At 41.9% G+C, this 13461-nt stretch overlaps 1 protein-coding gene across 1 annotated transcript; it reads left to right on the forward strand.

Moving 5' to 3' along the window:
- The first annotated feature begins 1737 nt into the window (after nt 1-1737).
- On the forward strand, nt 1738-12916 carry LOC125787613 (hepatic lectin-like). The gene is made up of 7 exons (XM_049472030.1): nt 1738-1909; nt 6423-6459; nt 7460-7628; nt 9621-9768; nt 11703-11845; nt 12535-12641; nt 12742-12916. The coding sequence occupies exons 1-7, from the start codon at nt 1738-1740 to the stop codon at nt 12878-12880; spliced, it is 915 nt and encodes a 304-aa protein (XP_049327987.1). The 3' UTR covers nt 12881-12916.
- Nucleotides 12917-13461: the final 545 nt, after the last annotated feature.

Genomic DNA, 13461 nt, shown 5'->3' on the forward strand with positions numbered 1-13461 from the left:
AGATGCAGGGGGTGGAATTATTGATTGACTGATCTGCACATTATGATGTATCTGTGTACCAAAGTATGCTGACACATTATCCTCACCTATAGCACAGTTGAACCTGAGAGGGCGCTGCAGTGAAAATGAAATAGTCCTAGCTTATACTGTGTATCAGGAAAGTGAGTACACTCCTCACATTTCTGCAGATATTTAAATATATCTTTTAATGGGACAACACTGACAAAAGGACTCTTTGAAACAATGAAAAATAGTCTGTGCGTAGCTTATATAACAGTGTTAATTTATACTTCCTTCAAAATAACTCAATATACAATTAAATAAAATTTACCCCATTTTTAAAACAATCACTAGGCAGTCAACACACTCAGAAAACAGCACCAGCTCTTATACATCCGCCAAGAGACAGGTGTGCTGACACACACAGCCAACTGGCCTCGCTCTGACTCTGGCTGCTGATGATGATGCAGCTACTGAATGTAAATGCACTCTTTAGCGCTCTGCTTTAGTTTAAACCCTTTAAACCTGTATAACTTCCAGTGACAAGTAAAATTATCCAATTATACACAAGCTAATTAACATGGAGACACACACTCTGCACAGCAGCAGCACAAACCATTCTCCTACCGTCTCTCTGCAGCTGAACTGGTCCAGATCATCACTAAACCCCAAACCCAGCCTTTATCTCAGGGTGGAGCTTCTGAAAACCTTCATTAGAGCATCAATATCCAAACTGTACAAACTGTAACTGTGCTCATGTGCTGGATGTGTGATTATAATAATAAACAGGTTTTCAGAGACGCAGAGCAGAGAACCCTCTTTCAGATGAAGCGTCTCAGACTGAACGATCGAGACAAAGCTTTATGAAGTTTTCAGTTTCTGAGTAAACAGCGCTGGTTAGAGGATGGAGCTGAGACGTATCTGAGACTGTGTCTTTCTCACTGTTACACAGAGAATCGTGGCGGCTCCACCAGCAGAAACCCTTATTCACCCTCTAATCTGTATTTAATGCTACAATATTTTACTGTTAATTTTTTTTTTTTACAATAAATTACTCCTTTATTTTTATTATCTAGACCTGTCCAGAGACACCACAAAGATTAATAAAATATTTTATCTGTAATTTTACTGCAAACTGTAGATCACCGACCAGCCTCAGATCCAGCATTTAAGCTGCTGATTGGCTCCCTCTAGTGGATTTATCATGACATCACACCCAAACTCAACCTGTTTCTAATCCTGACTGAAGATCCTGACAGGATTATGAAACTCTGAGCAAATACTGGATTTTCAGAGCTCAGTTTAGTCAATATGTTTCTCTCAGTTTTCTGAATGGAACAGTTGATGAAACTGCTGCTGCTGATCAGTGTATAAAAAATAAACAGTTGATAAAACACTCATTAGAAATGTGGAGTGATGGATGAACTGGACGTTCAGAACTGTGCATGGAAATATAAACATATAAACATACATAAAGAAGTTATACTCAGTTTATATTTTAATCTCATAAATGTAGTCGTGTATGAGAGATTAAGATCAGCTTTAATAAAGAGCAGGTGGGCTCTGCTGTTTTTTAAGCCTTCAGCTCAAACAGGAAACCGTATAGAGTTGATGACTCTTGGACACTTCCTTTATGAACAGCACTATTGTAGTTAAAGTAGCCGAGAGGTGCAGCACTGCTGTAGTGTTTCTACAGAGACGCAGTAATTCAGTGTTTCAGTCTTTTAGAGATTAGACATGTCTCTGAGTGTTTATGAGGATCTGATCTACTTTGAGGAGCTGAACAGAGCAGATCGAGACGAGATAACGGTGGTTATATATGAGAGTTCAGATGCTGTTAGAGGCCTCGACCCCGACACTGAGGTGGAGGACGCCAACATGATGAGGATCCTGAAGACAGAAAAAGCAGGTACCGTTACTAATTACATTTTGTATAATAGTAAAAGACTGAGCTGTACTCTGTATAAACTCAACTCTTAGAGGAAGTTTAACTGTTTTCTGGTGATAATAAAGAACAAGCAGCAGAATTACTACACTGTAGGTATCAGATCACCACTGTATTGTGTTGTAGAGAATATCAGTAAATCACAGGTTCTTGGGAAGTTCTCAGTAAACTCAGGTATCTCATACTGATAAAAGTGTACTTGACAGCAGTGACACATGTATGGTAGTGGTGTAAGAGTGTGTGTGTGGTGCTGGAAACAGTCCAGGCCTATAAATGAGCCCAGTTCGGCTATTCAGTCTATTTCGCTTTGCTGGTGTCTGGAGCTGAAAGCCAGAGCTGAAGGTGAAGGAGTGACGGTTCTGGTCCTCCTTTCCATACAGCCCGGGGCAGCAATGCGGCTGTTCACAGGTGCTGTTGGGTGGTGGAAAAGTGGTTGTGGTGCAGTCAATGGCATTAAGCAGGCATTCGGGTCAGCGGTTTTCACCGTCAAACCTGAGGGTCATACTCTTGGATGTCCAATGGCCAATGGTGCTGCACATGGAGAGGCTCCAATGTTCTCAATACAGCCTCCAATTAGTCATTGGTCACTAGGGGTGGTGACCAAGGAAGCTTTTGGCTGAGCCTATTGTCCCGTTTGTCCGAGATTCTGAAGCTAGCAGGAGTCTCAGGCTGGGCTGGGTGAGGCAAACACCTGGTTCCTGGTTAGCTGCATGCTCTCGTCCTCATGTGTTGGACTGTGTTGCTCGTAGAGCTTAGATCGGGCCCAAAAAATCCGACCCGACCGTGCCCGAGCCAGTGCACGTTCTGCCCGAGCCCGACCCAACCCGAACCATGAACTGTCATTATGAGCCCGACCCGATCCGCCCCATAAACTGTCTGTTTTCGGGCTGTTTGAATGAGCGAAATATGATCAGAATTATGTTAATTAACACTGTAACATAGAAGCATAGAACTATTATTTCATTAAAATGATTTTAAGAACAGCTACACACAGTGCTGCGAGTCAAACGCGGAGGAGTTCACATGGGCCCAGAGCTGCGTGATTACATTTTTCATTTTTATTATAGTTTAATTTAATTTTGTTTTGTTTTTTCTCCTACAGTTCAGTAAGTTTTAATTTGTTTTTAGAGTGGGCTTGATAGTTTTTATTAGTTTTCACACATCTCATCAGAGAGATCAATCTAAGAAACGAGAAAGAGAGAGAGAGAGATTTGAGTTCTGGTATGAGCTAGGGTAAAGGTTCTCACACACTGAATCTCCTGTTTCTCTTTCATCTGCCTCGCGCTCATATTGTAATCCCATACATAATTCTGCAGTTTCTCAGTGTTTTCTGTCGTATTTCGCGGCTAGCGCGAGCGCTTTAAACGAGAACAAACGCCATGGACCACGAGGTGCCGCGCGCTGCCGCTGCTGTGCCGTATCCGACTCCCAGCTGAATCCGACTCCGCTTCGCGAACAGAATCGGCACAACACCGCCCGCTGTACAACAGCGCTTATAAGTAAATTAAATACGAAAATGAGGGTGTTCTATCAGTAATTTCAGTTCCTTTAAGTTAGTTTTATAAACACACAATACAGTTCGAGTTAGTTCTGTTTTTTCCTTTTAATTACAGTTTTTATTAGATTCAGTTAACACAAATGTTTTTTCACTTTCAGTTTTCGCTATTTCGTTCGCTTTCATGAACAATAATAATTGGTTACTCGGCAACATTGTGATTATCACACCAGAGCTTTATATCAAATAAAAATTTAATTAGAAAACAGATGCCTACATCTCAGACTATTTTCTGGAGCCCGACCCGACCCGGCCCGAGGAATTTCGGGTCGGTCCTCACGTCAGGTCGGGTTCGGGCAGAGTATCAAAGCTCTAGCACAGCAGCAGCACAAACCATTCTCCTACCGTCTCTCTGCAGCTGAACTGCTCCAGATCCTCACTAAACCCCAAACCCAGCTTTTATCTCAGGGTGGAGCTTCTGAAAACCTTCATTAGAGCTTCAATATCCAAACTGTACAAACTGTAACTGTGCTCATGTGCTGGATGTGTGATTATAATAATAAACAGGTTTTCAGAGACGCAGAGCAGAGAACCCTCTTTCAGATGAAGCGTCTCAGACTGAACGATCGAGACAAAGCTTTATGAAGTTTTCAGTTTCTGAGTAAACAGCGCTGGTTAGAGGATGGAGCTGAGACGTATCTGAGACTGTGTCTTTCTCACTGTTACATAGAGAATCGCGGCGGCTCCACCAGCAGAAACACTTATTCACCCTCTAATCTGTATTTAATGCTACAATATTTAACTGTTAATTATTTTTTCTATAAATTACTCCTTTAGTTTTTTATAAAATATTTTAATCTGTAATTTTACTGCAGACTGTAAATCACTGATCAGCCTCACAGCCTCAGATCCAGCATTTAAGCTGCTGATTGGCTCCCTCTAGTGGATTTATCATGACGTCACACCCAAACTCAACCTGTTTCTAATCATGACTGAAGATCCTGACAGGATTATGAAACTCTGAGCAAATACTGGATTTTCAGAGCTCAGTTTAGTGAATATGTTTCTCTCAGTTTTCTGAATTAAACAGTTGATGTCTTCAGTTCATCTATGAGAGAGAAACAAACTGCTGCTGCTGATCAGTGTATAAAAAAACAGTGGATAAAACACTCATTAGAAATGTTGAGAGATGCATGTACTGTACTTTCAGAACTGTGCATGGAATATACACATATAAACATACATAAAGAAGTTATGCTCAGTTTATATTTAATCTCATAAATGTAGTCGTGTATGAGAGATGAGCAGGAGAGCTCTGCTGTTTTCACACCTTCAGCTCAGACAGCTATATACAGGAAACTGTTGATGGCACTTGGACACTTCCTTTATTAACAGCACTATTGTAGTTAAAGTAGGCGAGAGGTGCAGCACTGCTGTAGTGTTTCTACAGAGACGCAGTAATTCAGTGTTTCAGTCTTTTAGAGATTAGACATGTCTCTGAGTGTTTATGATGACGTGATTGGATTTGGGGAGATGAACAGAGGAGATAAAGTGGAGATGGTGGTGGATATCTACGAGAGTGCAGACGCTGTTAGAGGTCATGACCCCAACACAGAGATGGAGGACACCAACACAATGAGGATCCTGAAGACACAACAAGCAGGTACCATTACTAATTACTGATTACTGAAAAGTGTACTTGACAGCAGTTATGTATGGTAGTGGTGTAAGAGTGTGTGGTGCTGGAACAAGTGTATCAGACACCAGTGTTACTGCTTGGTTAAGAAAAGCCTACAAAAGAAAGGTTTCCAACCAAGAGGCCTTCTTAGGTCAGGAACCAGTAAAATGTGGGTGTGAGAAAGTAAGACTCTATTAACTTGTTAAATTATATACTTTAGCATTGTTTATTTTGTACTGTATGGGGATAAGCATGCACCCCTTTAGACCTGATAAACAGGAAGTAGTAGAGAGAGACACAAACACAGAGACTCACTAAACTCAAATGTACGTTTATTGCATTAAGTTAAGTTGCCCTCCACCACACCCAAATAAACTTACAGGGCTAAACCCCCTGATTTTAGGTGACTCAAATTTGGAAAAGGCTAAAAAATGTAAGGGGTCGTTTGGGAGGGTTACTGGGTGATGTATGGGTTTAGAGACAGAGCAGGAGGGAGAACTGATTGGCAGAGCTGCAGCAGTTTGCCTCTGATAGCGGTGAGATGCAGGGGGTGGAATTATTGATTGACTGATCTGCACATTATGATGTATCTGTGTACCAAAGTATGCTGACACATCATCCTCACCTATAGCACAGTTGAACCTGAGAGGGCGCTGCAGTGAAAATGAAATAGTCCTTGCTTATACTGTGTATCAGGAAAGTGAGTACACTCCTCACATTTCTGCAGATATTTAAATATATCTTTTAATGGGACAACACTGACAAAAGGACTCTTTGAAACAATGAAAAATAGTCTGTGGGTAGCTTATATAACAGTGTTAATTTATACTTCCTTCAAAATAACTCAATATACAGCCATTCTATAGCAAGTCTAAAGTACCGGCAACACAAGTGAGTACACCCCTAAGAGACTACACCAGAAATGTCCAAATTTAGCACTAATTGTCATTTTCCCTCCAAAAAATCATTTGACTCATTAGTGTTACTAGGTCTCAGGTGTGCACAGGGAGCAGGTGTGTTCAATTTGGTAGTACAGCTCTCACACTCTCTCATACTGGTCACTGAAAGTTTCAACATGGCACCTCATGGCAAAGAACTCTCTGAGGATCTTAAAAGACAAATTGTTGCACTAATGATGGCCAAGGCTAACCTGAAGCTGAGCTGCAGCCCAGTGGCCAAAATCATCCAGCATTTTAAAAGAGCAAGGTCCACTCAGAACAGACCTCGCGTTGGTCATCCAAAGAAGCACATGCTCAGCGTCATGTCCTAATGTTGTCATCTTTTTTTTAATTTTTTTTTTATAGCGCTTTATCAAGAACCCAAAGATGCTTACAGCACAGGGTACATAGAACACACACTACAATCAACAAGAGCAACAAAAACACAAGAATACAAGAGAGTATGTGGACAGATTAAATAGAAGAACAAACAGACTGAGATAAGAGAGCGATTTACAGAGTGAACACTGTACAATGGCAGTCAGACATTGAAAGCATGAGGGAGGTTGTAGGCAAGTGAGAAGAGATAAGATTTCAGATTAGATTTGAATATGGAGAGTGAGGTGGTTTGTTTAACCACTAATGGGAGAGAGTTCCAAAGTCTAGGGGCAGATGTTGAGAAGGCTCTGTCACCAAAGCCTCGGAGGGTAGATGGAGGGATGGTGAGAAGTCCAGCTGAGGATGACCTGAGAGAGCGAGAGGGTGTATAGGGAGAAAGAAGATCAGACAGGTAAGAAGGGGTGAGGTTATTCAGGGCTTTATAGGTGAGCAGAAGAATTTTGAACTGAATGCGATATTGCACAGGAAGCCAATGGAGACGCTGGAGGACAGGGGTGATGTGGTGATGTGCACGAGTGTGTGTGTGAGAAGACGGGCAGCAGAGTTCTGAACCATTTGAAGTTTGTGAATGGAGGAAGAGTTGATACCTAAAAGGAGAGAGTTACAGTAGTCTAGACGGCTGGAAATGAAAGCATGAATAAGGATTTCAGCAGCTGACTGAGAGAGAGCTGATCTGATTTTAGCAATATTGCGCAGGTGGAAAAATGAAATTTTGACAATAGAGTTAATATGAGCATTAAATGAGAGGGTTGAATCAAGGATAACACCAAGATTACGGACAAGTGAGGAGGGAGATATGGCTACACCATCGATACAAAGAGTAAGAGTGGGAGTTTTCTTAAGGATAGACTTGGATCCAATGAGAATGAGTTCAGTTTTGGAGCTATTTAACATAAGAAAGTTCTGATTCATCCAACTCTTGATTTCAGTCAAGCAGGCCTCTAAGTGAGAAAGGGGTGGGTTTTTAAGTGATTTGGTGTTAAGGTAAATCTGTGTGTCATCAGCATAGCAGTGAAAATGCAGGTTGTAACGACGAAGTATGTGCCCAAGGGGAAGGATATAAACAATGAAGAGGAGAGGTCCAAGGACAGATCCTTGAGGGACACCTTGAGAGACCACAGAGGTAGAGGAAGTGTGACCAGAGAGGGTGATAAACTGCTGCCTATTGGTCAGGTAGGATGTAAACCAATCGAGGGCAGTACCATCAATTCCCAGTTCGTGCAGCCTAGACAGGAGAATGGAATGACTCACTGTGTCAAAGGCGGCACTTAAGTCAAGAAGTAACAGAATGTTTAAAGCACCAGCATCTGCAGACACAAGGAGATCATTAGTGACCTTGATTAGAGCTGTTTCTGTGCTGTGGAATGGACGAAAACCAGACTGGAAGGGTTCAAAAAGACTATTAAGAGAAAGGTACTCCTGTAGCTGGCTGACAACAGTACGTTCAAGAACTTTAGACAGAAAGGGAAGGTTAGAGATAGGACGATAATTATTTAGATCAGATCTGTCGAGGCCCGTTTTTTTAAGGATAGGAGTTACTGCGGCAATCTTATAGATTGAAGGAACCTGGCCGAGGAGCAGAGATTGATTAATAAGGATGGTGAGGTGAGGGACCAGGACAGGTAGACTGGCTTTAGTTAAGGATGTAGGAAGTGGATCAAGAGAACAGGTTGTGTTCTTGGAAGTAGTTATGATATTAGCAATGAAGGAAGAGTTGACAGTGTTAAAGGCAGAAAGAGAGGAAGTGAATGATTTAGAGCCAGAAGGAAGAGTAGAAGGAGAAGATTGAAGAGGGGTAGCAGAAGTAGCAGTTGTCAGAGAGCTATTAATCGTTGCAATTTTGGATTCAAAGAAATGTAAGAATGTGTTGCAAAGTTCAGAGGAAGCGGCTACAGTCTCATCAGGGGGTTTAAAGAGCTTGGTGACTGTTGAAAAAAGATGACGGGAGTTAGTGCTATGTTGTTTATTGATGAGGCTGGAAAGATAAGTTGACTTAGCTGTATGTAAGGCGTCTCTGTATTTAGATGTATGTTGTTTATAAGCCTCACCATGAACGGTGAGCTTTGACTTCTTATAAAGTCGCTCCAGACGGCGACCAACCTGCTTCATACTACGAAGCTCACGGGTATACCAGGGAGCAGGGGTGGAAAAGGACACAGTTTTGGTTTTTAGAGGAGCTAGTGCATTTAAAGCTTCAGAGAGAGCCTCATTTAACAACATAGCATGAACTTCGGGAGAAGAAGGAGCAGCGTCAACAGGAAAGGCAGAAGAAATAGACTGGATGTGGAGAAGAGGATCAACGGACAGAGTTTTACGGAAGGAAATACTCTTATTTTGAGTAGAGTGGCGTGGCACAGGCAGAGGAGCAGTAAACAGTATCAACTTATGATCAGAGAGTGGGAACAGTAGAGGATGTGGATTAATAACAGACAAGGATGAAGAACAGACCAAGTCAAGGGTGTGACCTTTGTCATGGTTGGGGAAATTTACATGCTGTGCAACATGAAAGCATTCAAGAATTGCTAAAAAGTCCTTTGTGAAGCTAGAGTCTGGAGAGTTAACATGGATGAAATATCCATCTTTGAAAGATAGGTGTGTAGGAGTGCTGTCAGCTTTGCTGCAGAGATTGAAGAAGTGGGGGTTCAGCCTGTCAGTGCTCAGATCTTACGCTGCACAGTACATCAAATTGGTTGTCACCCCAGAAGAAAACCTCTTCTGAAGTCTGTACAGAAGAAAGCTTGCAAACAGTTTGCTGAATACATGTCAACAAAGGACATGGATTACTGGAACCATATCCTGTGGTCTGATGAGACCAAGATTAATTTGGTTGGTCAAATGGTCTCAAGCATGTGTGGCTGCAATCAAGTAAGGAGTACAAAGATAAGTATCTCAAGCCTACAGTCAAGCATGGTGGTGGGAATGCCATGGTCTGGGGCTGCATGAGTGCAGCGGTTGTTGGGGAGTTACATTTCATTGAGGGACACATGCACTCCAATATGTACTGTGAAATCTCTCGCTTTTCCCTGTTGCACTACCCTCTTCTAAGATTTCAGCCTGGTGTCTGGTCTCTGGAGCTGAAAGCTAGAGGCAGATGTGATGAGGTAATGAATGTCCTGTCCTGGTCCACTCTCCTGTGCATACTGGGATGCGGCCACATGTTCACAGAGGCTGTTGGGGGGCAGAAAAATGGTTGCACATGTGGCCAATGGCATTGCGCAGGCACTTGGGGCAGCAGTTGTTGCCCTTCAAACAGCCCCATCTCCACCAAGACTGATGGTGCTGCAGGGCCGCAAGACCTGGCTGACTGCAGATGGTCTGGGTCTGCTGTGTGTTCTCCTGCTGACTACAATCACAGTGCTGTGGATCCAGTTCAACCACCTGACTGGCCCCCATGTTCTCAGTGCGGTCTCCATCCAGGGTTGTTTCAAGGCATTTGGATGCCCCAAGCAAAAACATAACAGACTTAAACCTTCTGCAGTTTGCAAATTAGACAGACACACCTAATGATTTGAAGAAAGTGAACAGCTGTTATATAATGCACTTAATTATCAGAGGTTATTTCTACCTTCCATTTGGTGGAAAGATTATCACGGTAGAATAGCTAGCATAGCAGAAAAGACATGCAACCTTTATTAAAACCAAAGGAATCCTTTTTTTTCTGGATTTTTCTGGACTGAAACTCTGCTTCCTGGTTGCTGAGGGTTCATATTTTGTTGGTTGCAGGAATCACAAACCTGGCTGTGAGGGTCCCGCTTGAGGGGAATTCTGATAAAAGTCTCGTTGAACTTTCATTTATTGACCATCACAGAAATTAACTCTACTGTTGTCCTTTTTTCACCCTCCTCCATCTTTACTTTCTGAAACAGACTATTGGTAGTAAGCCGTCTATCACAAAACCTGGAGCTATCAGCCAACAGCATTTGATGAGGGAGATGACCCTGACCCCGCCAATAAACTGTCAAAACCCCCCTTTTCTACACTTAGACGCGAAACTTTCACTGGAGCAAAAAGAGCAGCCCCAGGCAATGCACATAATGTAAAGGACAGCTGTAATTTCAAGATGAAAAAAAAAAAAACACTTGAAAACTAGTAAAATGAAGTTCGAAATAACTTTTGACACTGATGTGATGCCATACTTGTCCCTCCTCCAGTTCTATCCATCCCTTGTCCTTTCCAGACTCCCCTCACCTCGACGTGACACTGTGGACTGAAGAATGTTAAATATCTGCATACAGTTTCAGAAACTGAATGTTGTTTTCGTCCATCTGCACTACTATCAGACTTCAACTGAACTCCCATAATTAATTTCACCTTGCCATGAGCACACTGATCAGTGTTCAGCTTTACAACTTATACAAGTGTGGGTGTACCTAAGCTCTTCCCTGAGGCAACTCTTCATGATCAACTTACATATTGCTGTCCCATGACTTTTGTCAACTCAGTGTACTTATTATTTCTATGAGTAAAGTTCATGTATCTGTGTTTCCTCATAGAGAGTCGCTCTGCAGGAAGCAGACGCTACAGACTGGCTGCAGTGGGTCTGGGTCTGCTGTGTGTTCTCCTGCTGACTGCCATCACAGTGCTGTGGATCCAGTTCAACCACCTGACTGCAGAGAGAGACCAGTTACAGACCAGTTACACCAACCTGACTGCAGAGAGAGACCAGTTACAGACCAGTTACACCAACCTGACTGCAGAGAGAGACCAGTTACAGACCAGTTACACCAACCTGACTGCAGAGAGAGACCAGTTACAGACCAGTTACACCAACCTGACTGCAGAGAGAGACCAGTTACAGACCAGTTACACCAACCTGACTGCAGAGAGAGACCAGTTACAAGCAGAGAGAGATGATCTCCCGAGAAGCTGTTCTGAACTGGGTTAGTAATTCTTACACTTCTTAATCACTTTATTAGGAACGCCAGTCTAACAGTTTTATCACCAGTCTTCCAAACTTTTATCAGTGTTGTTCCACTGAAACCATAACCGTACATCACTACCGTAAAATGTTCCATTAAATCTGTATCTTACCTGTAAAGTCTGAATTGTACGTTCTTTCAGGTTAACTCACACGTTTGTGTCTCATTTCTTTCTGGCAGCTCTGTTTCACATCTCTCAGAATCGTAATCATATAAACCAGAGAAGAGAGTTAAAAAGTATTTTTCTGTGAAGAGCATCAAGCAATCGTGACCAGAAGTGACCACAGGTGTTTTCTCATAATGCATTTCTTTTGTGTTTCATCCATAGATAAAGCAGTTAGAGACGGGTGGATCTACTTCAGCTCCAGTCTTTACTACGTCTCTACTGAGAGGAAGAGCTGGAGTGAGAGCAGAAACGACTGCAGAAAGAGAGGATCAGACCTGGTGATCATCAACAGCAGAGAAGAACAGGTGAGAGAGAGAGAGAGAGAGAGAGAGAGATGTATAAAACTGTTTAGTAATGTTTATCGCAGCAGTAAGAGTGTATTTACCTGTAAAGCACTGTAAAACTACATACATTTTCTGACAGTTTTTTGTTTCTACTCCCTCTGTTCATTTTTTTATCTCCACTGATCATAAACACTGGGAAAACGTAAATCACGCACCGGATCTCGATGAAAGAAAGGTTGAGAAGAGAAGTTAAAAATCTTCTCTGATATAAATTGTGTAATTAGTTGAGAACAAAATGAAAACAACCACTGAAATCATAGCCTCATCCACTTTCTGTGAAGATTGAAGAACAGGGTGAAAGTAGGATAATAAATTATGTAGAGAAATAGAGGGACTACTGTCTGTAATTATAGAACTACAGTGTCCTATATGATCAGTGCAGCTAATAAGACGGACTGTGGACTGTGTTTAAAACACAAATTCAGTGAAGAAGAGTCCAGTCAGAAGAACTGAGTTAGAAGAATATGATTAGAAGAACACAATTGAACACAGTTAGAAGAGCACAGTTAAGTGCTGTTGATCTCACGGGTTTCCTACAGGTGGAAGAGTGCTGGTTCTTATAGAATAATTTTAAATGCTCAAATGATGACATGTATTAAGTGTGTGTGTGTGTTGTTGGAAATGTGTAAGCAGTTATTGTACTTCAACAGGTCTTCATTAACACATTGAGAAAAGGTCAGTGGGTTTGGATTGGTCTGAGTGACGCTGAAACAGAGGGGGTCTGGAAATGGGTGGACGGATCAGAACTGATCACTGGGTAAGAGACTCCTGAACTGAACTCTGATCATGATGCAGTTACTGACTCTCACTCCTCACTGCTCTGATAAACACTCTGATACTCTCCTTCTCTCTGATAGGTTCTGGGACCCTGGACAACCTAACAATTACAGAGATGATGACTGTGGTTTATACGGCTTTGGGTCTGATCCTGTGAATAACTGGGCTGATTATGCCTGTAATAGCCAGTTCTTTTGGATCTGTGAAAAGAGAATATAAAGAGTAGATATTGTGGGAGAAGTGTGTAATATTCCCTTTTTGTTACTCCTGAATAACTTCTCTTTTTAAAAGTTTTTAATTAAATAAAGACAAAAACAAGAATCTGCTGAAAACAGGAGTGTTCTATAAAGACTCATTTCACTGTTTTTCATTCTGATTAATCTTAGTCATACACAGTTTTTACTTTTAGTGAAAAATCTCAATCACAATTTTTGTGTAGTACAAGAATATGCTTAACCTCTTTTTGGGAAACCAACCCATTATGTTAAAATGTATTTGGACATCCCTCCTAATGAATGCATTGACTTACTTTAAACTGCTGACACAGACGTGCAAATGCACACACTCCGTAAGTGCACAGCAACTGAACTTAATAATTTATTCCAAATTTTACTCCAATTTCTTCGCAATTTGTAAGTCCAATACCCAATCACTAGGCAGTCAACACACTCAGAAGAAACCACCAGATCCCCAGATCTGATACATCAGCCAACAGACACCTGAGCTGAAAACACAGACAATTGTCCTCTCTCGGACTCCGGCTGCTGATGGTGATACAGCTACTGAATGTAAATACCCTC

Source organism: Astyanax mexicanus, chromosome 25 (assembly GCF_023375975.1).
Source record: "Astyanax mexicanus isolate ESR-SI-001 chromosome 25, AstMex3_surface, whole genome shotgun sequence".
Classification (NCBI taxonomy): Eukaryota; Metazoa; Chordata; class Actinopteri; order Characiformes; family Acestrorhamphidae; genus Astyanax; species Astyanax mexicanus.

Bases quoted from the DNA above. Each gene is read 5' to 3' on its own strand.
- LOC125787613 (XM_049472030.1), top strand. From the start codon at position 1,738: ATGTCTCTGAGTGTTTATGAGGATCTGATCTACTTTGAGGAGCTGAAC. The intron at 1,910-6,422 runs GTACCGTTACTA...TTTTTTTTATAG, and splicing joins CCTGAAGACAGAAAAAGCAG to CGCTTTATCAAGAACCCAAA. The intron at 9,769-11,702 runs GTCTGGGTCTGC...TTTCATCCATAG, and splicing joins GACCTGGCTGACTGCAGATG to ATAAAGCAGTTAGAGACGGG.